The sequence below is a fragment of the Carettochelys insculpta genome, chromosome 8 (genome assembly GCF_033958435.1).
Source record: "Carettochelys insculpta isolate YL-2023 chromosome 8, ASM3395843v1, whole genome shotgun sequence".
Taxonomy (NCBI): Eukaryota; Metazoa; Chordata; order Testudines; family Carettochelyidae; genus Carettochelys; species Carettochelys insculpta.
Genome location: NC_134144.1, coordinates 61843933 through 61868550, shown reverse-complemented (window position 1 = coordinate 61868550; position 24618 = coordinate 61843933). Strand labels below are relative to the sequence as shown.

At 38.8% G+C, this 24618-nt stretch overlaps 1 protein-coding gene across 5 annotated transcripts in view; it reads left to right on the top strand.

The window, feature by feature from the left end:
* The window catches only part of CCDC93 (CCC complex scaffolding subunit CCDC93), an 83084-nt gene that overhangs the window by 4631 nt on the left and 53835 nt on the right, over window positions 1–24618 (top strand). For 3 of the 5 annotated variants that reach the window (XM_075001569.1, XM_075001568.1, XM_075001571.1), the window contains exons 3-9: window positions 2046–2140; window positions 4920–5031; window positions 6865–6963; window positions 8503–8559; window positions 18619–18719; window positions 19561–19578; window positions 24009–24048. In XM_075001569.1, the coding sequence (XP_074857670.1) occupies window positions 2046–2140; window positions 4920–5031; window positions 6865–6963; window positions 8503–8559; window positions 18619–18719; window positions 19561–19578; window positions 24009–24048 (522 nt within the window). The remainder of the gene's footprint in view (window positions 1–2045; window positions 2141–4919; window positions 5032–6864; window positions 6964–8502; window positions 8560–18618; window positions 18720–19560; window positions 19579–24008; window positions 24049–24618) is intronic. The other 2 variants (XM_075001570.1, XM_075001572.1) reach the window with 1 other exon arrangement.

Below are 24618 nucleotides of genomic sequence, written 5' to 3'. Positions count from 1 at the left end.
TAATTATGACAGTGAAAATAAGGAGTAATGGGGACAAAATGAAATAAGGTTAAAGAAGTTATTAGCAGTGGAGTTTCATGAAAGAATAGATCTGCTTATCCAGGGTGAGCTGTCTTTGGGCTGTCACGGGAAATTTTTTAGGAAGGATTTGGTAATTTTGTGGGAAGGCAATTTATACAGACCTTTATCCTTAAAGACAGGAAGTAAGTCAGGCTTTGCTTCAGGAGATACCTTTCTTGGTTAAACATTTGACTTGATGATAAATCCCTGAACCTTGCTTTGAAAATGCATCCCTGGTAGTTATGGTAGAAACTTTGAAGATGGGCTCTTTAATTCATTTTTATATACCATAGTTTGATTGTGCATAGAACAGTCGTGCTGTCTTATGAACCTTTGGCTTGTTAAAAATTGCAGGCTATTACATTTATAGAGCCTTAGGCAGTCCCAGCCCTTAACAAGCACAAATATAAATATTCCTGTTGGAAACTAAGACCCTGCTCCTATGATATAACTCATCTGTGGAAATGAACACTTCAGTAATACTCAGATATTCAGTTAAGGAACTGACACCCAACAGTTTGATCCTCCTGTATGATTACTTTAATTAGATGAATGTACTGATAATCTGTAGGCAGTTCATGATATAGTATATTTTACACGACTTTTTGTTAATCGCTCAATTAACAAACAAATGTTGTAAGAATAAAAACACTTCTCCTGTCTGCTGTCAGACTAGACCAGTGGTTCTCCAGTTCAGGTGTGGTTCCCCGCCCCCCCTATGGACCTATTGAAAATTGCTGACAGTCTCTCCTGACCATTCAATGATCTTTCAAAATGTCTCTCGCCTCCACAGCAGCTCCCAAGATGGGCTGGAAAGGAGGGAGAGCTTTACCCACCATGGCAGCCATCTAGCTGGGCTGGGAAGGAAAGATGTCACTTCCTAGCAGTTGCAGCCTTGGAGCTTAGGAAAGTCTCCCCTTTCTCTGGCTGCTGCAGCCCTTCACATCCCCAATTCCCCCATCCTTCACTTCTCACCCCACTGCCCTCCATGTTCCTCCTGTTGCCCTCACATCCATCCCCTATCCCCCTGGCAAAGGCCACTACCTTGTCTTAGTGTGTCTGGACACTGGAGAAGACACAGTGGAGCCACACCTGCACGGCCCCACTCAATTAGATGGGTGGCCTTTCATTCTCTTGTGTGTGGCTGCCCGGGAACACACCTTAAAAGGCACTATCCATGTTCCGCCTGAATAGAGTATTATGTTAGAGAGGCAGTGTGTTTGGTAGAGTCGAAAGTTGACTGGAAGACAGGAAACTTGGGTTCTATTCTGACACTGACTTGTTGTGAGACCTTGGGTAAGCCACTTCACATCTCTATGCATGTAGCTCTTCTATTCCTTGCCTGTCATGTGCAGATCCCAATCTTGTACACATGATTAACTTTAAATGAGTGGACCTTTTAAAATCAGTCAGACTGCTGCGGAATTTGAAGTTGAACATGTTTATAAATGTTTGAAAGATTGAGCCCCCTTCAGGTAAGGGGATTTCTATCACTCCTTGTACAATGCCTGCTGTGTTCGTTGGCTTTGTGTACTACTTCTAGTGCAAATTAAAAGAATAACAGTGGGAAAACTTGGATTAGGTAAATGAGGGCATATTTTAATCCTTGTTTGTTGAATTTTAACATGTCATGATCTCTAGAACAGCCATGGTTTAAAATCTTTATTCCATTCTTCGTGGTTGACGCTGTGCTTGGATTGCTTGGATTTTCATTTGCTTGAAAGGTGGACAACTCAGACTCAAGAAGAGTAGGAAATAAAGTTTAGAAAAAATCTGAAACACCGTAAATTGTGGTTCTGTATTTCTCTTTTCCTTCACTGTATTCTTATGAAATATTAGGTGGCATTTGAATCATGCTGTTTTGGAGGTCAGGAAGGAGACTGTCCACATGATACCATGTTGGCTGGATTACAATAATATTTGTTTGAAAATCCTCTCCCGTGTGAACATAAAGTAAAAATAAGCATATTTTTATTCACTTTCAGGTGGTTGGTGGCATGACCTGGTGCATTACTACTTGCAACTTTGACGTTGATGTTGATTTATTGTTTCAGGAAAACTCTACAATTGGTCAGAAAATGTAAGTAGGTAAAGAGGGAATCGTGGTTTAGCTTTTCATTTTGTAAAGAATCTAATACAAATCACCATCATGGGTATGAAATCTATACAAATCATCAGTTTTATTAAGCAATTTCCTGTTTTAGGAAACAACTTACAAAGGGCTCCCTTATATTTAGTATAATTAGTTCTCTGTATGTCAGAAGAAGATGCATGTTGTCTAGCTGTTGCTGAAGACAGGTTTTACTGTAAATTGTCTTTGGTCCTCTTTTAGTCTCAAACCTAGAATTGCAAGCATCTGGCAATAAAATCTACAGAATGGCATTGAGGTGTACACCCTTTTGAAAGGGAAGTCATTCACAAGTGCCCCAGACTGTGGCGGAAGGGTGGATGGAGAATGTTCACATGATGGGTGGAGCCTGAAGAGGCTTCTTCCTGCTCCTGCCATCTTGTATAGATAGCACTTGATTGTCAGACACTCCTTGCATCACAGAGGGATGCAGAATTACCTGATGGCAGATCTCCTTAGAAGCGGAGTGCAATATTTTTAAAGTGCAGTATGTTTCTTGATAAACCTGGAGTATTATAGGCCACAGTTAAAATGTTGCAGGAAGTGACTAAGGAAGGTCAATGCCAGGCAAGTTTCAATGGTATTTAAGTTTACTTTCCCACTTGGGAAAAATGGAATGTAGTTTAAGCTACTGTATGTGCCTCTGTATTCACCTGCTGATTTTTAGATGCTGTTTATAACCATGTTAGAAAAAAACATTTTTTTAGAAGTCTTTCCCTTGTTGCTTTGAGAGACAAGTACACCAGCAGGGGAAATGAACTACATGCAAAGTACTCTTAACTACACCCCTCCAGCCCAGAAATGGAGGTGAATATATTTTTCCTTTTATCTTTTTGTTATAAAAATCTTGTGCGTTTTAACAAAACTTTTGTTAAAAAAACACACCAAAATTCATTTGTTTTTCTGTAAAAGAAAGTCAGCCTTGACACTGTTAATTTAATGACAGCATTTCAGATGACATTTTTAAAAAAATAGTTTGACATTAAACATTTCCTCTGGAATATCTGGAACAAAAATAGTGCTGTGCTAGTCTACAAGCACCAAAATGAAATTTTTCTAATCTCTTTTAATCTAGCTAAAGGAAATGCAAAATTAAATTGCCAGTGAGAAAATACCAGAAATTGTTATAACAGACAACTGTGTGGGTATTTAATAATCAAGGTAGTAGTGGTAATACAAATACGGATGTTTTGTTTTTATACAGTTATTGTCTCCTAATATTTTCATTCAGCTGACAGAGTAATGATAATAGGGGTTAATTAGCAAGTGTTCTCTTGGTATTTTCCAGTGTCCATTTTGCTGGCTCTTATTAGCTGATGTTCTAATTTTAAAAGTCTTGGGCCAACCATTATTAATGGTATCAAAATATTTATGGAAGCACAAATGAGCATTACAGTTATGTATGTTGTTACTCTGGGACAAAAATTTTAAATTAATTGCATGTATTCTTCATGCAAACAAAGAACACTCTTGCATGTCATCAACACATTGATGTAGTAGAAATTCTCATTCAGCTATTTCTCTTTTGATTTTGACTCTTCAATTTCTGTCCCCAGCTTTTGGCTCATTTCTCGTGTCCATCCTGTTCTCTTCCATCCTTTTGGTCTATGTGCCTTTAAAACATCTCTTTAGGATGGTAGTCTCTGTCATTGACATCAGTGTCTGGATACTATTTTTTTTTTTTTTTTTTTTTAATTTGGGGAAAATGGATTTTATCACATCAGTGACCCTTTGAAGTTGTTGTCTGTAAAGACTGACTTCTTGAACATTCTCTCTAATTTATTGTATGTTTGTTTAACTCTCTGTGGTCAGGGAAAAATACTTTATACCAAAATCCATGTTAATGAAATAGGTACAAGTTTGAATCCCAGTAGAGTTATTCCCAAATTAAGCTACCTTTCACTTGAACAGCACTTCTGAGGTTCAGAATGACATGGTTTTTCAGCAAAGTGGATTAAATATACTTCAGCTGATTGGACTCTGTTCATGTAAGCGGTATTCTTGGTAGATACACTATTTCACTTTGACTGTTTTGCAGGAGAATGCTTTTCATTAGTAACAGCAGAGAGGTGTAACATTCCACTAAGACAATTTTAAGTTCAAGACTTTTCATCCTGAAGTTGAACTTCTTTTCATATGTTACATAATTGTATTTAAAATTAGTCTCTGAGACTTTAACAATTAAATGTACATGCATGGTAACTGTAACCTATGTATAAAATGGATGCCCCTCAACACTCTGCACTGCTGATCAGCCGAAGAGCTTTTCAAATTTGATGTTAAATAATGGAAATTAAAAAACAAGCAATATTGTATTAATTTAAAAAAAATACAACTTCACAGCAGAGACAACAAGAAGTCCTGGGGCACCGTATCAACTAACAGATATTTTGGAGCATAAGCTTTCATGGGACAAAGCGGCTCTTTGCTCATGAAAGCTTATGCTCCAAAACATCTGTTAGTCTATAAGGTTCCCCAGGACTTCTTGTTGTTCTTGAAGATACAGACTAACTGGGCTACCTCTCTGATACTGTTCACAGGAGAGATTTTTTTCCAGCTTGTCGTATCTAATTTTAGCCACTAGAGAGCGCTTTTAAATTGCTACACAATTTGGAAATTAGTGTCCTAGGACCATTATGGCTATAATAATATTGCATGTTTTAGAAATGTTTTCTTTTAAAATTTAAAAAATTACATGGTATGCGCTTTTAATATTTTTCTTTTTAAATAGTGCCTTAACAGAGAAAATTGTGTCAGTCTTACCAAAAATGAAGTGCCCACATCGCTTGGAGCCACATCAGATCCAGGGACTGGATTTCATTCACATATTTCCTGTTGTACAGGTAATAGCTTTGCTATGTATCACGCTTTTCTGTCAACAAAACAAGTCTTAAAATTCACATAGGACTGTTAATAGCTATTTGGTTATTGGACTTTATATCTTCTGAAAATTTGTTCTGCTGGGGAATGAAACATTGGGTTCAACCTTTTTTTTTAAAAAGGGTAAATATTTTACAATACCAGGATATCTTTGTACAAAATGGAATTCTAAAGCATATTCTGACCCACGTGAAAAAATTGTCTGGATTATGTACCTCCTTGGGCTGGATTTTGCATGCAGTGGTGTCTGTCAGTTGGGGGAAAGAACCTTGCTTTAGCATATACTAGTTTTCTTTCTCTCTTTCTGTCTCTTTTCTTTTTCTCTTTCTTTTCCCCATCCAGGCTCCTAGAAATCAGGTATTCCTTGACCTGGCATTGGTCAGATTTTTTTGTCCTATTTGAAAAAAGGATGTGGTTTATGCCAATGATTGGGAGATAATTGTGTTGGAGGAGTGTGACTGAGGGTTGGATAGTGGGACTCTTACTTCTCCTGTCAGGGTGGAGAGCGGTGTCTCCAGAGGGCCACTGTTTTCCTGCTGTGACTGCCCCCAGTGTTCATTCTGGTGCATTACTGTTCCTTTGCTTGCTGTGCCTAGTGGTGAGTCTGAAGTATGTCATCTGTCTAGTCTGTTCCACCCCCCATTTCCATGTTCTGGGAAATCCTGGGATTTCACGCATTTCCCACTTTCCAAGTACAACCAAACACTGACTTTGGTTTATGTTAGGGTCAGAGAAAGCTGCATACCAAATTTTGTGATTGTAGCTCTTATCGTCTGAGGACTTCTTGAGCCAACGTAGCATGGACAGAGACACGCTAAAATATATAGTAGATAAACTGGGGAAGATGACTCAGAATAGAGGGCATAAATCAGATTAAAAGATGCTCAGAGATTTTGTTTTTGGGTTTTTTTTTTAATGGAGGTCTGAGGGGTATGACAAGAAATGATGGAAGGAATTAGAAACAGGAGAGCGGAAGAGTTAGCCTACTTCTGCTTAGAAATTCTTTAAAGATTAACAGGAAAGGAAAAATAAGAAACTAGGGTCAGCAACAGTGATGTCTCCCTTGGTCAGTGGAGGAAGGGACCTAACTAGTGCTGACCCACTTGGCCATACCCACAATATGTGGACATCCTGCTTACTAAAATTATGCCAGACCATTGAAGTTGCTGGACAAGAGAGGTTCAGCCTTCACTATAGTGAATTCTTTCCTAGACAGGTTTTGTGTCCCTGCTTACGGTCTATCTACTATATTTGATGTTGGGGAAGGAATCTTTTCCTGGACATTTTAAAGGGTTTTTTCACCTTCCTCTGTAGTGTGAGCCACAGGTCACTTTTTGGTTTGAACTAGAGTAAATGGGGGAATTTTGTGTTATTTGAAACTTTTAAAACAAGATTTGCCATCTGTAGTAACTCAGGCATAGGTTATGGGCCTATTACAGGAGCTGAGTGGCTGAGATTGTGTGGCCTGCAGTATTCCAGAGGTGAGACGAGATCATGGTGGCCCCTTGTAACCATACAGTTCATGAGCCTGTCAAATGTGAAAAGATATGGCTTACAGACACAGTTATGTATGTTACTTAGTTTATCATCTCTCTTGTTGGTTCTGTTGAATTTTTAACACATAACAATAATATGAAGATGATAAATAGCTAATGTTGAACTGTTTATGCAGTAACTTCCATTAAACTGTTTGTCGCATTTCCATTAAAAACTTTCAGGTTTGAAATATTTGCTTCTTACAAATAAAAATACTTAGAAAAACACTTATTGCAGAATAGTATTATTTTTTTATTTAGTGGCTGGTGAAACGTGCAATAGAAACTAGAGAAGAAACGGGAGACTATATCCGCTCCTATTCCATATCCCAATTTCAGAAAACTCGTAGCCTACCAGAGGTAAGACCTAGCTAAAACTTTTTATTTTCTCTTTAAAATATGTCTATACATACATGGAGCTGTCTCCTCAGCTGCTGTAAATCTGTGTAACTGCATTGAAGTTTATAAAACTATGCTTTTCTTATCCCTACTGATTGTGTGGCTATGATTTTTATTTTATGCTATAATTGGATGGGTTGAACTCTGAAGAGTACTATTAGAAAAGCAAGTGAATACCAGGATCCAAATTGAAGCTCCAGCTGCATATAGTGGGGGAGATTAATCCTTGCTGACACCAAATACTGGATAACTATATTATCAACCATTGCTAGGAGCCACCTCTACCTCTGTTTCAGTCCTGAAAGTAACAGTATCAAATCATTGTGATTGTAGCAGCTCTGGGCAAACTATCTCTGATGCTGGTTATATCAGCATGGGTACTTAGCTATGTCCTTTTTCTGAACAAATCCATTTAGAATTAGGTCTCTGTATGTACATAAGTATCTTCATAGAATCTTATAGAAATTTAAATATTATGGAGGTGACAGTTGCATAGTAGTCAACTTTTGCTTAAACTGTGTGGACTAGAATTCTAGTGCAATGGGCAGACTTGATATGGTGAAGCTGTATCTTGGAATATATAACTGAAAAATGTTATACTGTCTTGTCCCTCCCCCCACACTTCAGATAAACTTGTTTTGAAATTATGGTATTTAGTTGTATCGTACTGTGAGGAAGTCAGAGTTTACAAACTGTTAGGCACTTTTTTTATCTGCTTATTTTAAGTGGTTGCCTGAAATTTTACCCAGGTTACCATTATGTTAGATTTCTATAGACCATTTATGCTAGAACTATTCTGTCCTTCGAGATGTAAAAATTTCTTTTCCATTTTGGAGAGATGCAGTTGCTATATCAGGGTTGGTATGCAGACTGGTATATGGCTGAAATTTCAAAGGTGCACAAGTCCAAATTATATTATTTCAGAGTTGGACTCCTAAATCCCATACTTCCTTTTGATAATGCCAGATGAATGGAAACAGAGAGAAAGAAAAATTAAAAATTCTCAGATACGTAAACTGTATAATCAATTTCTAAAACAACTGTTTTGCATGCAGAATTGTTAGAGGAAGGATGTTCCCAGTGTCTAGGGTAATAGGTTTGCAGCAATTCAATTTCAGTTACCAGCTCTGTTGAAGATATAGGCTTCCTGTGTGACTCTCAGAAGTCACTGAGTTGCTCTGCCCTAGTGTCCTCATTAAAATGGAAATAATACGACAACCCTTCTTCCCAGACTTAAATTTAAGTAATCATTATTCCAAAACACTTATTTTCCTCTGAAATAAGTCCATTTTTCTTTTGATTGCTAGGGATTCCATGTTGGGTAAAATGCTGTACAAACACAGAACAAAAAAGACTGCTGTAGATGCAAGCTTAGAATTAAGTGAACTGATTAATTGAATAGCTCATTTAGGAATGAGTTGATAAGTCTACTTGCTAAACGCAACAGAGTTGTTGAGGGTTAACTTTAATACTTGTTTTTGATCGTCAATTGTATTGCAGGATGATGAGTTTATGCAAAGAAAAGAGAAGGCTATCAAAACAGTAACTGATATCTTTGTAAGTATAATATATTGCACTTTATATTATCAAGCTTCAGAACTTAAATGTTTAAAGTTCTTTTTTGAGTAATGAAATGTGATATTTAATTCTAATTTAATGCAACTACTTCTGGGTTTTCTCATAAGGAGGTCCCAATTAGGTGCTGTATGTCAGATCTCGTTCTCAGAAAGGGTCATAGATGCCAGCATTTCACATTACAAACCGTTCAGTGTGTAATGCACTGCTGGCATAAACCACATCAATTGCTGCTGCAGGAGGCATCTCTTTCCATGCAATCAGACAAAAGTCACAAGATGACACATTCACCATTAAAATTCTAGGAAATGAAAACATTAATTTGCAACTGTCAAAAACAGGAATCATTTACTCTTAAAAATGAGTGAAAATAGAAACAGACCTGAAATTAAATCTATTTGAATGAATTTATATCTCAAAACTTGTTTTTAGTTTAACTGCTTGCTACAGCTAACAGTCAGAATACGGATACTCCTTGCAAGTTATGCCTACTCAGTAATGTTTTTTCCCAAGGCATTCAGACTTTTTATTTTATTTTCTCCTGCTTTAAACATATAATTTGCAACCCCTAAAATATCAAAACAGTGGAAAAAGAAGCTGCTGCTATCAGAAACCATGTTAGTATAAATTAGGGATATAAAATCTTGTTTAATTAGTTAACCGGTTAAATGCTTAATGGGTGGGGGTGGCTGGGGAGGTCTCTCCACCACGCTGGTGCAGTCTCTTCTCTTCCCCTTCCCACTGCAGATAGGGACTGCTTGTCAATTCTGAGCCATAGATTGCTCTTGTTCCTTCACTGAATCATAATGCTGGATATATGACTTTGGTTACCAGTGCAAAGGAGTGATGATGTTACAGACACTGGAAGAATGCTGACAAAACAGCTGGGTTTCAGTGGTTACGTTGCCTTACTGAGTCTCCCCAGAGAAGCTTTCTGCTTTTGTATATGCCCCTCAGCAAGTGGGCACAGCTGCAGTGGCACAGTCCATGCTATGACTATTGATGTTCAGGCTGAAATAACAGACATACATCATCCCTTGTATACTTTTTTCCCTTCTGGCCAGCCTAGTTTATCCACAGAAGATGAACTGAACTCCCTTATGAGTTTGATCTGCAGAACGGAATTCCCGTGCGTACGACCTTTATTTCATTGCCATATACCTACACAGTACATCACATTTGGGGTCCTCTATCCCAACATTTTTCATTCCATTTCTCCCTTCCCAGTGAGACTGAAGAGTAGATTCTTGCCTGACCTGAAATCCCAGCACCTGGGATTCCAGAGTCTGAGCCTTTTGCTCCAGAAACTTGGAATGTCCCCACTGGTCATATCTTGATGTGATGGCAGCAACATACAGGTAGCAGTGCACATTTTGCCCTGCTTATGCTTCTCACTCTGCAGACTTCATGGGCAGGATGGAACTTGACCAGGCATCTCTGTCTTTTTGTAAACTGCTGGTTTGCGGGTAGAGAGAAGTCCAAGTGTTTTCTTCCCCTCACTCACTTCGTGGATAGCTGTGTATTCCTAATAAATAAGTGTGGAAGGAATAGATTTTTGTTATTGGCAAATGTCAATAAACATTGGCTTCACACTGTACACACAAACCAAAGGAAATTTTTTTCATTGATATAAGCTTAGATGAAATAATAAAAGTGCTCCTTGAGAAGTTACTTTTGATGTAAGAATATTTATTTTGTGATTTTTGACTGGGGATGTTGACATTTGTGTTTTTAAAAGTTGCAAAGCTTTACTTTTTTTTCTGAGTTGAATTTTCTGGGTTGGCACCCAAGGGACTGACCAGTCCTGAATCAGGAAATGTCCTGGAGGAGTGGAGGTTAATGCTGACTCGTCTGCTGCTGCTTGCAACGGGGAGCCAGTATTGATTAAATGGGGATGGGAGAGCGCTTGGGCAAGGAGGCTCCACACCCAGCCCTCCCCAATACCATTTATCTAGTATAAATGCCTAAGTTTAATTAAATTTAAAATTATCTGCCGGTAAATGCATCTCCAGGCATCTGCTTACAGAACTGGTCCTGCACTTTATGTTGACTGCTTGTCAGCTTTTCTAACTTTTAGCTTTCCCAAGACTTATGGTATCCCACCGGTGGCCAGACTGCATACAGAAAAGTTAATTATCTTGCTGGGAATCTTGAAATCACAGTCTGTGCTCAAGCATGAAGTGAGTTTTGGATTTCTAACCTCTCTCTGTGAGAGAACCTGCATGTTTCCAGCAGTAAACAACATTGTCAGCTTTACCTTTGGATGTTTCTTTCAACTCCCAAAGGTTACGTAGATTTCCTATTCTGGGACACTGATCGATGAAGTCCCCAGTCTTGATTTGCTAACCCTCTGAGATGTAGGGTCTCCCACTGCTAAATAGGCAATAAGTAAATATGCTTTGTTCTTAGTGACAAAGGAGTGGATATGTTTTTTTATAATGTAGACTCTAAAAAAGCTCTCTCCACTAGATTCTAGATAACTGCAGTGCTTTCATGTTTGGAATTAAATGATGATGTATTTTCACTTTAGAGCCATGAATTGTGGCAGGCCCATGGTATTCCTCTGTAAGGAGAACAGCCACCAGATTCGCTGGTGGCATAGGTTCTAAACTAGCTCTAATTAAGCTATTAAAAGAAGCTACTGGGGATTGCCAGTTCTGGAGTCAAGCTGGATGAATGTTGTCCCAGTTCTAGCCCCACACAGGATGGTCACACCAGGGCCGCTTCTTGTGTATAGCTTTTAATGTTGGTTCCATCACAACATTTTCTTGCATATTGTCTTTTACAGTCAGACGTGGCAGGATGCAGTTAGTCCATGGCTATAAATATCCTTCCTTCTCAAAGTTAATGCTAATCTGGAATACATGGGCCCCTTCCTTTTCAAAGTGAGCAAGAAAATATTACTTTGAAATCAATCTGGTATTGTCCCCATGGATTTAAGAGTACAACATACATGGTCAGCATGCAATATGGATTCTTAATAATAAAAGTAAGACAATACTGTCTTATTGGAATTGTGGATCCATAATGCTGAATATCTAGAAGAAATCATTCTGACTAGAGAAACCACCAGTTTACTTTGGTATTAAAATTTATATTTCTGTATCTCTGCATAAGGAGAACTTAATCACCAAGATTTTTTTTCCGATTTGATTTAACAAAACCTCAGATCACCAGCCTTTAAGAATTTGTTCTGTGCACTTGACCCTCAGCTACGTATTTCTTACCTTTAAATTTGCATAATTATTTTAATTAATCAAGCTGAGCTGCAACTAGAATGAAGGACTTGAAATTGTTCTTAAAATAATGCAGCATGTATCAACCACCTGAAATATTTTAATTCCACATGTAACGTGACTTAGAAAATCTACCTTCTCACCTGAATTAAAATATTGTTGTTTTGAGATTTTTTTCGGTGAAGTACAGCTGCAAAGAGGGTTTCTGATCTATAACCTCTCATCTTCAGATCTAAGTACTGAAAATATTTGAGTACTTTTGGCATTAAAATGAAGACATCTGACTGGATTAACTGGATACACATAATTTTTGCAATCTTTAGTGTTAATAAAGGAGGGGAGAAAGCAGTTAGGTTGGTGGCAGGTGGACTGGAATATGGTTGCATTGGGAGATGCCGGTTTACTTTTTACTACTTCGGTATGCATGACCTCAGGATTTTTCTCTATTCCTTTCACTGTGAGTAGGCATTAGACAGTTTAAAAGTCCTTAACAACATTGTACTTCCACATCTGGACAGCTGTTATGAATTTCAATGACTTCCATGGGCCTTACACTGAAACCTAGTAGCTTTAATAAAAAGAGAAAGACGTGCTAGTCTATATACTGTCACGACTAACACGGCTTTCTCTCTGTTACTATTCCACTTGCAAGGCGCTACATTCAATAAAAAAGCATTTCTTGCTGTGAAGCTGCCAAAACCTGTCAAAACAAGAGGAGCAAAGTGGAAGTGCTGATGTATTTTCATGATGCTTATCGAGCTAAGGCAGAGAATGGATTCTGCTATTTCTGGAGAAAAGTGTGGAATGTCTTCACAGGCAGCTTTCGATGCCTCTTTTCTATCCTGTTAGGTGTGTGTTTGTTTAGTAGGTGTGGAGTTTTGCTCTCAATATGAGTAATACAGAAGCTATTTGGTGTGGATTCTTCCTTTTAAAAACATACTTTTGATCTTAGTGGTTTCAGAAATGCTTTACAATTAGAAAAAATAGATTTACGTGTGCTTAAGAGCTCAAATTTTCCCTTACTGAAATGCAACCAACTCTGGTGTGAAAAGCAGTAATTTTCAAACAGAGCACAAGTGATGCAAAAATGTGTTTAGGGTGGCATACATGAAGGGTGCTATAGCCAATTGATACTGCATAAGGGAGGGACAATAGAGCTTCTGGAAATATTTGGTCAGGGCACAGGGAAATCTCTTTTTTTAATTGAGAGAGAGACATGGGATTTCTAGTGATTACATGTGTCCCAGGTCTTGGGTTTTACATCTGACCTGAAGGATTTGGAAAGCATGGGTATTATGTCTAGAGTTTGACAAGACTGTGAATAGAGTATTGGAATAAAGGAATAGCCCATAGCTCTAGATTGTATAACAAAAAGAACCTCTTTAGAATTCAAAATCCTTTCCTAATGGGTTGATTTTTGTGTGCATCAGTTTCTGATAAACAGTGCCAATCTAGTAAAGGACCAGAGTTAAGCCAGTTTAGCCTGCAAAGTGCTTCTTGAGGTTTCTCCATGTTGGAGATTAAATGCAATACATGGCATCAGTGCACACATTGCAATACATTGATTTGGGTGCAGTTGAAACAAAAAAATCAGTATGTAGCTGCTGAAGTGCCTCTAGAGCTCTTCTGTAGTAGGTTACTGTTTATAATGAAGATTCTCCAGACACTTGAAAGTTTTCATTTGGACCTCTGCAGTTCCTATTCCCTGCAAAAAATCTCCACATTTCAGAAACCAAGGTAAGGGAAGAGAAGCTTCTGCTCCATTTCCTTGCCTAGAGACAACTCTGAAAAGACACGCTTTTCCAGATAACTAGAACAGTTAACCAGAGCTCTTCATGGCATTCTGATATATTGTTTTCCTTGTATTCAGAGTGTCAAGGTCTCCTCCCACATCTCTGGAAGATTAAGAAGGGAGGAAATGTTGATTAGTTTGGTTTAGCTTGCTAATGCCTTTCAAACTGTTGTAAAAGCATGAGGATGCTGTTTTGCAATTGTAAAATTATCCTGAATGAATACTGCTTCATTTTTAATAGCACTACTTAAAATGCCTTATATATTGTTACTGCTTATGTACTTCCAGTTCATAAGTGTAAATCTCTTTGGTGCAAGGGCTGTGGAATTTCTGTACTTGGCTCTGATCAATACATGTTGATTCTGTATATTAAAGAACTGTTTGAAGGTGCTTGATTGGGATTGTCTGGGGTAAACTTTGCGCTCTTACACATTAGTTAATTTGAAATAGGTCCATTAGTGTTGAATTGATGTTGGGTTTACATTGGTGTAACTGAGAGCAGAATCTGTCCCCTGTATTCTCTTACACCATAAGCCACTTTATAGTCTAGATTTGGGAGTGGGAAGTCCCTGTTTTCTTCAGATTTCATTCTTTGTTACTGTTTTGTTTTTTTTTTGTAGTGTGTTTATTTAAAACTCACCTTCTGGAACACATCTGTTCTTTACCCAATAATTGTAGTGTGAGATCCAGTGACTTTTTGGTGGCTGCATTGGCTCAGCCCACGTGTGCTTATATGTTTGAACCTCACATTCAATTTGTTCATTGCCTGTTGCTGTGACAACTAAATGATCCCTCATTTCTCCCTCCCACACATTTACTCTTTCTCTCGTAGGCGGTATTGACATTCCAGGATTAATCATTTTAGCAGGCTTCAGCTGACCTACAAGTTATTTGTTTTAGATGCTAGCAATCTTAAAGAGATACTGAATAGTTTGAGCCCAAAACTAGACTTGCTTGAAATCTCTTTCCAGAGGGCAATAGCATCTAGTTTCTAACCTACCCATTTACGAGCCAAAAACTCTTTTAAGCTCTCCTAACAGCTGTGTTTATACATGCCACAAATTTCTTTATTTGAGCAAAACCTTCTACAAGATGGACACTTGAATCAAATTAGTCAACAAACCATAATACTATTATTGTGCTGTCTCTGTTGATCACAGATGATGATATGAACAGTGTGCTGGAATGTGTTGAAGGGAAAAAGGTGAGGGAAGTTTAGCATTGGGCATAAGGAAAGGGGCAGACAAGTATCAGGCATGGTCATGTTGACTCAAATTCAGACTGACACAGATGAGTGTTGTTCCGTAAGTGGAAGTCAGGGAGGTAGCACCTAAAGTATCTAGCACTTGTAGTAGGCCAGTTTTCAAGATTGGACAGTCCCTATCTTGCACACTTAAAGCACATGAGTTCTGTTCGTAGGACTGGAACTACGTAGAAGGAATAGTGGGGAAGTAAAGAAATGAAGTTACAGCTTTAAATTTTAATGACCCTCTTCCATGCTAATTTGACACATAAGTAATAAATTCTGTGCCCTCACAGCACTCCCGTAGAATGGCTTCTTAAAAGGGGTTATGCAATGAATTCTTTCAAAATTGCACTTTCTTTTTGTCCCCCCATTCTCATATATAAAAGGTTGAAAGTTGGTTTCTACTCTCCCCATTCTTACAGTCAGTCATTTTTAACATTAGAAGTATCAGCTCATGAATGTCAGGTAGTGGTTAAATAAGTATTAAACAGCGTTGCTACCGGGGAACCTGCCTCTCTAAGGGCCCAACACCTGGATCCATCTAAGAAAAGGACAGATGCAGGAGAGTTAACTACTTGGCTTAATCTAATTCTTGACCTTCCTACCCCCCACGCCTCTACTCTCTGATTTGCTCACTTTGATCATTTTTTTTTTTTTCTGATTTGTTCTCCTTGATTACTGTTTTTGGTTCTCTGTGCCTTAAATATTGAGCTTGTTGTGGTATGGCTACAGTCTGAAGAAGTGGGTCTGTCCCATGAAAGCTCACCTAATAAATTATTTTGTTCGTCTTTAAAGTGCTACTTGACTGCTTTTTTGTTTTAATTATCAGATACTGAGACTAACATTTATGGTGTATTTGTGCATGCTATAATTGCTATTATGAATTCCATTCTTTTAGACAGGAAGACATCTGATAGATTTGAGAGCTTTCTTCTATCAGGCAAAGGCATCATCAGGCGTATTGGCTGGAAACAGACACTCTTTTTGAGAGAGAATGAGGGTATGTCTACACTTGGGCTACATCTGCACTTGAGCACTTCTTCGAAGGGGGCATGGTAATCAGGCTGATGGGAGATTACTAATGAAGTGCTACGATGCATATGCAGCACTTCATTAGGTGAATTCTCCCCCACGGCAACTTCGAAGTGCCTTTACAAATTTTGGGGGAGTGAAGGCACTTGGAAGTGCCAGCGGCTACACAGCATGCCATTTGACACTTTGAAGTTGCCGTGGGGGAGAATTCACCTAATGAAATGTGGCATACGCATCGCAGCACTTCATTAGTATCTCCCATCACCCTGACTACCATAGCCCCTTGGAAGAAGGGGGTAAGTGTAGACATAGCCTTACTGTAGCATCAACACTGTGGAGATCGATCTTCCAGGATTTCATTTAGTGTATCTACTAGAGATGTGCCTAACTGAATGCTGGGGGTATCCCCACTGACCCTGGTGCTTGTCGTAGAAGCATAGCTGGAGTCTTGTATCTTAAGTCAGCTTTCTCCCCTCATGTAGACCTATCTAGAGAGAGAGAACGAGCACTCACCTGGGCCAGGTTTACACTAGGAGGTAAAATTCATTTTAAATAAGCAAATCCAGCTACCAGAATTGCATAGCTGGATTCGATGTATCTAAAATCAATTTTTGCGTTTGTCCACACAGCAGGAAGTCAATGGAACAAACAGTTCCATTGGTTTACCTTAATCTCGTGACTTCCAGAAGTACTGGGATTGATGGTAGTTCCATAACTGTTTGATTTAGCATCTCTGTTAGGCATGCTAGATCGATTGCCGATGTGTTGATCTTCCTGTAAGTGTTGACGTACCCCTAGTCAAATGATTCTGATAGGTGGGGCTTCAAGACAAATACCAAACATTGCAGACCTTACAGTAAAATCAGAAGGGTTGGTAACACTGCTCTTGGTTTTTTCTTTTTTTTTTTTTTTCCTCCCCCCCCAAGTACTGTCATGGCTAGCAGTATTTGTGGAGTTTCATTTTTAACATTTTATAGACTTCTCTATTGTAAAGTACTTTTTTAAAACTGTTGTTCCAGTTGCAGAATGTCTCCTGTGTTTGTGCTGAACTAGCTCGTTTCTCCTCTCACCCACACCAAAGAAATAAGAAAAATAACCCCATTATGAGTGCTTCATATGCTGGTCACTTCTTTTCCCCTAGAGTGCTCTGAGCTTTGCAGTACATAAAAGCTGTACTGCTTCATTGTACATGTTCAGTTTAAATGGTGTAGTTTCCTGCCCCCTAGTGCAGTGTATTTGTGCTTATACCCACGTGAGGAGAATAGCTATTCTGCTATAAAACACTCTCATAATGATATAACTGCATGCATGCTAGGAGTTGTACAGGTATTAACTACATTGGTTAAAAAATTCCACTCCCCGCAACAGTTATGTTGCTAAAAAACTGTAGACATGGCTTTAGTGGTCCTGCTTGGTGTAATAAGCCCTCATGGCGATGAACAACTGGGGAGTGGAAATTACGCAGCAGCACCCTCTCTGGCCTCCAATCTCTCCACAGGTACAGTGGGGAGGGGGTTCTGGGTTTGGGGCAGGGGAGCTATTTGTCTGGTCTCTTGGGTCATTTCTACACATGCCACTTTCTCCGAAAGTGTCATGCTAATAAACAGCTCGAAATAAGCTAACGAGGCAAGGATGTAGATTCCCAGTGCCTCATTAGCATAAGGTCACATGATTTGGAGTCCAGAAGGTGCTCTTCTGGACTCCAAAACAGCGTGTATAAGCCCGGTCCCCCCCACCCCCAGGGGGGAGGCTGTCTTTCGTAAGGAAGTCCATCTTCTGGAGGCCCCTTCTTCCCGAAAATTATCAGGAAGAAGGGGCCTCCAGAAGGAGGACTTCCTTCCAGAAGACCCCTGCCCCTGGCACCGCAATCCTACATGCCATTTTGCAGTCCAGAAGAGTGTCTTCTGGACTCCAAATCATGTGATCCAATGCTAATGAGGTGCCGGGAATCTACATCAGTGCCTCATTAGCATATTTTGGGCCATTTATTAGCATGCAACTTTCAGATGTAGAAACGGCCTTGGTGCTGCAGCTGGCCCCAGTGGCTACTGTCAGTATTGTGTCCCTCGTGTCTGTGCCCCTGCTTCTGCTCCCTCCCCTTCCATGTTCTGGAAAACATCTCCTTCCCAGCACTTCCCATTTTCCAAGCACAACCACACCCTGACCTCTGTTTAAGATACAATAAGAGGAAGCTGCATTCCAGATTTCATGGATGTAGCTCATATAGTTTGAGTTCTTGAATAAAAGTAGCACCGTCAGCCAGCCAGCCAGATGCACTCTGAAGTGTAATATGGATATATATGTTTTCCTTTCCTGAATGACTGGCTAAAGGAGCTGTAATTAAGTCAATGGTAATTATGTCTTAATTGGATAATTGAATTTAATTCCCCATCACTGAAGCTGTCTAATTATAGTTTTTTTCATTTAAACAGGCATCTGTTTTATTTTGGGCCATCTTTTCTAATGTGCTTAAAATGGCAAATTGAATGAAATGTTCATGTATAATATTTGAAAAAAAGGTGAGGGAGGAAGAAAAGAGGTGTTATAGGAAGTCTTTTCAAGTTTAACTTTGTCAGGGTTTTCCAACCTTATTGCAGAAACTGATTTTAGAGCCCCATGGAGTGGATGGAGGAGGCACTTTAGAGCGTGGGATTGCTCATTATCTGTTTAGAAAAGAAAAACATTTGTTTGGGCAAAGTCCTTGACAATTTTTGAATTTATTTACTGTCTCACAGGAGGTTTATAAACCCCAGAGAAAATTCAAACGTCAGGAGGGAGCAGAAGAGCTACTAGATGAGGAGTCTAAGGTTCATGCTACGCTTTTGGAATATGGCAGGTAAGAGGGTCCCATCAGTGTTAGCAGTTAACTTATTGTGATTTGTTTAAATATTTTACATTGCATAAGTTTAGCTGTCTGATTTGTCTGGAACCCTTTTGTTTTTATGCAAATGACTCAGGTTTCAATAGGTGTATTTGGTTTTACATTTTACGTTTATGTAAGTTCTAAACATTTTTGGGGCAAGAACTGTTTTAGTAATACGTACAGGGCACAGTGTGCAGCATAACGGAGACTCAGTCTCTGAATGAGGTTTAGCACCACCACTGTATAAATAATTAAGCTTCATACCTTTTAAAAAAAAAAACAACAAAACAGCAAAGTCTAGATTCTTGACATTTCTAACTGGGCTGAGACTTTCAGCCATGATTTTAACTGAAGTTGTCTTTCTGGAAGTCTGCAAGAAAGAGGTTATTGTTTTGTTTTGAGATGGTGAGAATGTGGTCAACACCTTAGGAAACTGAATTGTCGTTATAACACTAATGTTGTCTGTGCTATGTGAATGATCACCCAGATGAAGAGACAAAAATCTAATTGAAAATAAATATTTGCGAATATCTTCTGACTTCCATTATTTTTCTGGTTTCACATGAGATAAATGGGATTGGGGGAGAGAATATTCAGTATTTGGGAAGAAGGTACTGGAGGTACTAATAAACTTTTATCTATTTCCAACTTCTATTTCTAGTACTATCTTTTTTTAGCTTAGTAATGCTGAAGGCACTCTTAATAGATAGATTTTCCACTGTGATCTCTAATTTTTTCAGCTAGTATTAAGTTTTATATCTCTTTTCCTTCTTTTATGTGTATCTTTTTTTTCATCCCTTCTCCCCTACCTTAGATTTACTGACTCTTTATTGTGAGTATTTTCCTTTTTGTTCCCTTTTGGCTTTTATTTTAAGACAGCAGTAGTGCCCTGTGTTGAAGCATGCTTTATTAGATTTCCTCTCGTTCCCTGTGTATTTGGCCCTGACAGCATGGACTAACTAACATTTTCCTTCCAGCTTGTTGACAAAGAAGGTGGGATAAAATTTGCAATATGATCTTAACTAATGAGGGTTATTTGGAATGCACATATGAATGAGAAGACTCTCCTTTCATTCACACACGAGATTGAACATTTACATAAAATCTATACAGAAGCTAACTAAATAACATTGTTTGTTCAATGGCTTTCAGTATAGCTATTTTAAATATTGGCTGGTTGATCCAGAAAAATAAGTTTATCTGCTAATGAGTGTAAGCAATTCTGAAATCTCTTGATCTGTTCAGAACACTAATCTGGGATCACAGTCCCTAGCACTGCAATGAAAAAAGTACTTGAATAATTCTATAATGAAACTAAAATTTCCAAAGACTGTGCAACATAGTCTTAAATGTGCAGCTGTGTCATTTTATCTGACTAAAAATCAGTAAATGTTCCTTAGCTACTATGTTTTTAAATGAGTCAAAAAACGTTTTTCCTCCTTTCTCAGACTTGAAGTCAATGGAAGTTTTGTCCAAAGGCTGCAGCATTTTGCCCATTAGTGATTGAAATATTTCCATTAAAAATAGGTTCTTGACAAAATAAAATTGCTGACTTCTCCCTGAATCTTTTATTCCCTGGGGAAACTTTGTCTTCAGATGTATTGTAAAGGGTCAATTTTTATTTGTTTTCTTGGGGGGTGGAATTCGTTAGAATTTCTTTTTAATTACTTGTGATTTTTAGCCATGTCATTTTGTGATTATTTTTATGGAGTAAAAAATAACATTATGGTTGGGAGTGGCTTCGTTGCATTCCCTTAAACGTTTCTCTGTTGTACTCAATTCACTGTTGGAAAATGTTACATTTATTTAGTGATGAAATATAGGTTGAAACTCCCTGGTCCTTCACTGCAGACATAGTAATTATAAAGCCCATTCAGCCTTTAATGTCATTCCTTCTAAGTGCCTGGAGAAACGGTTGGGATTATTATATATGGCTATGGCATGTGGTATCATATGGCTATAGACACTGAATATCTGCTGCTGTATTCTCACTTATCTTTTCTTCTGTTAGTCTTCTTCTGTTGTTTAAATGTTATAGTTTTACCACAACCCTAATCCAGAGACCAGTCAAGTCTTTTTTTCCTTTGAGTTCTGTGGGCTGTGACTCAGGGCTTATCATACCTCCTATTTACGTATCCCAAATTAATTTGGGGGCAAAGATTCCAATATATCAGATTGTAGAGCAGGACATGCATTAAGGCATCATATGTGCACAAATTTTGTATTGGTATGATGGTACCTGTTAGAAATATGATTTATATGTATTTTTTCTGATGACATAGTTATACTTGTGTAATCTTCTCACAAGTGTGGATGCAGTTAAATGGGTGCATTTTATCGCTTATTCCCTTCCCTTATGGTTATAGGTATGCCAGTATAAAGCACCATTAAATGGATTAAAACTGCGCCCAGACTAGGAGGAGGGTACTGCTTTAACTCTAGCAGTGTAATTAAAGTGATACAACTGTCTAGAACAGATATGGTTCTTAAGGGTGGGAGTTGTGTTGCCATAATCAGAAGGCTGAATTTGACCCTGAAAGTACAAAGGCTGAAAAAGCCATGTGGGCAGTTAGCAGAAATCAATCCTAGTATCATTGAGAAACTTTATTTGTACCTTTACTACTTTATTCATAAAGGGCTTGTCCACACTAGCTCCCTACTTCGAAGGGAGCACGGTGTGGGCACAGCCGTTTGTGGCGTGACCATGACAGTGGTGCAAGCTGTGGCCTGCATGCACCCCTTGCATGATCAAGGCTTCACTACCCAGTCAGAACCCAGCATGCCAGCATGCACTGACAAACCCCAACAAGGAGCTAAGAGCTGGCCCCGCTTCCTTGTATATGGCTGAGCCAAGGGCTTAGTCACTTATGTAGAAGTGAGACCACTGCCTCACCAAGCATTCAAAGCTCCTAAAAAGGAAAAGCTCCTAACTCCTAAAAAGAGCAAAAGGGCACAACACACTGACATTGGCTCAGGGGTTGCTTCCATGTCCGAACCCCAATAAAAAATTAACTCCGCCCTCTGAAATCGTAGACGTGTACCTTGACAAGCCTGTCGGCTGGCCCGAGTCGCTTGTCCCTCTCTTCGAAAATCCGGACCCTTTCGCCTAGATGTTGGTGTGGCCTCTGCTTGCCATCTGCAGTTTGGTAACCTCCCCGTAAGTACAGGCTTTCCCCTGTCCGTCACCCGACATTGCGTTGGGGTAGAAGGCTAGAGCACGCTAGGCATTCCCCCTTAATTTGCTTCATAACATTGAGCCATTGTTAATAAAGCTTTTTTTGTGCCCACTGCTTGTCTCGTCTCCGTCCACTGCTTGTCCAACGAACCCCTTTTACTCCCAGGACACATGGTAAGTAGGGTGTTGGGAGATTATTAATGAAGTGCTGCACTACATATGCAACATCTCATTAAGGTAATTCTCATAAGAACATAAGAACGGCCATACTGGGTCAGACCAAAGGTCCATCCAGCCCATTATCCCGTCTGCCGACAGTGGCCAGTGACAGGTGCCCCAGAGGAGATGAACCAAAGACAATGATCAAGTGATTTGTCTCCTGCCATCTGTCTTCAGCCTTTGGCTAAAGGCTAGGGGCACCATACTTTACCCTTGGCTAATAGCCATTTAGGGACCTAACCTCCAAAAATTTATCAAGCTCTATTTTAATCTCTGTTGGAGTGCTGGCCTTCAGAGCCTCCTCCAGCAAGGAGTTCCACAGGTTGACTGTGCGCTGTGTGAAGAAAAATTTTCTTTTATTAGTTTTGAACCTACTACCCATTAATTTCATTTGGTGTCCTCTAGTTCTTATATTATGGGAACAAGTAAATATCTTTTCAATATTCACTTTCTCCACACCATTCATGATTTTATATACCTCTATCATATTGCGCCTCAATCTCCTCTTTTCTAGACTGAAAAGTCCCAGTCTCTCTAGCCTCTCTTCATATGGGACCCTTTCCAAACCCTTAATAATTTTAGTTGCCCTTTTCTGAACTTTTTCTAACTCCAGTATATCTTTTTTGAGGTGAGGAGACCACATCTGCACGCAGTACTCAAGATGTGGGCGTACCATAGTTTTATATAGGGGAAGTATGATATTCTTCGTTTTATTTTCTATCACTTTTTTAATAATTCCTAACATCCTATTTGCTTTACTGACTGCCGCTGCACACTGCGTGGATGTTTTCAGAAAACTATCCACTATAATTCCAAGATCCCTTTCCTGATCTGTTGTATCTAAATTTGCCCCCATCACATTGTATGTATAATTGGGGTTATTTTTCCCAATTTTCCCCTGCAGCAGCTTCAAAGTGCTGGCTCGGGTTTAGCCAGGGCTAACCCACCGGTACTTCAAAGTGCCTGGGCAACTTCCAAGTCCCATTTACTCCTCAATTTTGGAGTTTAACACTTCAAAGTTGCCGCCGGGGAGAATTAGCTTAATGAAGTGCTGCATCTACAGTGCAGCACTTCATTAATAATCTCCTGACACCCTATTTACCATGCTCCCTTCGAAGTAGGGAGCTAGTGTAGACACAGCCCAAACGTTAGAAACTCTTTCTACAGCAAACATTGCTTCAAACAGACTTTTATTACCAAATAAGCTTTCCAGGAATGTCAAGCTTGTCCTTTCATATGTGTGTGTTTCATAGGGTTGGGTTTTTTTTCCCCCCTTCTTGTTTGGGTCTTTTATATTGCTGAGTTTGGTTGCTCATGTATGATCTAATAACACTTGTTAACTTGTGGGTTTGCAGGGCATATACTTTTCTTTTAGGAAAAAAATAAACCAAAGCACCATTGTTATATGTTTGTTTAGAACTGGGAGGATTTGAGGTACTGGTAATGCAGTTTATGGAAACACTTAAGAATGTGCCCAAGTCCCATTGACTTTAGTGGAATTTAAGCTTTTCTAAATCAGACATATATAAACTGCTAAGCTTACTTTTCTCAAACAGATCTGAAGCGTTCCCTAGGCAAGAGTATGTTGCTCTTCAGCATTCTGGAAGGTTGATTGCAGGTTTATGTTGTTGTAGTAGAGAAAGTTTGGTGGGGAAATAAAAATTAAATTGCAAATATGCTGTAAAGTCTGTTTAATTTGGGTATTTGATAACTAGTCTGAAGCTTGCTTTTTTTGTTGCGTGTTATAAAATTTATCTCTTAGTGCATCTCTTAGGTGCAGAAAATTAACACAAGTGTGTTCATAAAATTGAGAATGTCAGCTTTCATCAACAATTTTCTTTGATTTCTTCTTTTCCTTTGTATTTTAGGAGATATGGATTTAGCAGGCAAGCAGGCAAAATGGAGAAGGTAAGAGAACACTGATTACTGATAAATTAAGAAAACAGAGTGGTCAAGGGAGAAGGAATTTTTGTTTTCTAGTAAAGACACCTCAACTCTGGAAGATCTTGAAGAAATGCTTTAACATCAGCAAGGTTGTTTGTTTTACTGCTCTTTAAAAAATTGCTAAAAGAAACTAAAGTTCTGTAGCTCATGAAAGATTTAACTGATTTCTTCATGTCTTGAAAATTCCCCTTGAAAGGTCATGTTGTACTGATTTCACAACCTCTTTGACATAAATCCAGTAACAGGCTGCTGAAAGTTATTTGATCCGATAAAAAATGTTTTCAACAATGGTCATGCGAAGAGTAATACATTGTGATACAAATATGTTATGCTGTGCCATGAACAACACATTTTAGGACGGTCTCTCATTATAGGTAATCTGACCATACTTTGAAGCTTTGTTTTTCGTTTGCCATAAAATAATGTTACTAGGGCTCTTCATATACAGGGTTTTTTTTAGGGCTGTCATTAAGTGCAGTTAATCAGTTTGAATTGCACTTTTAATCAGTAGAAATATATTATATTGAAAAGTAT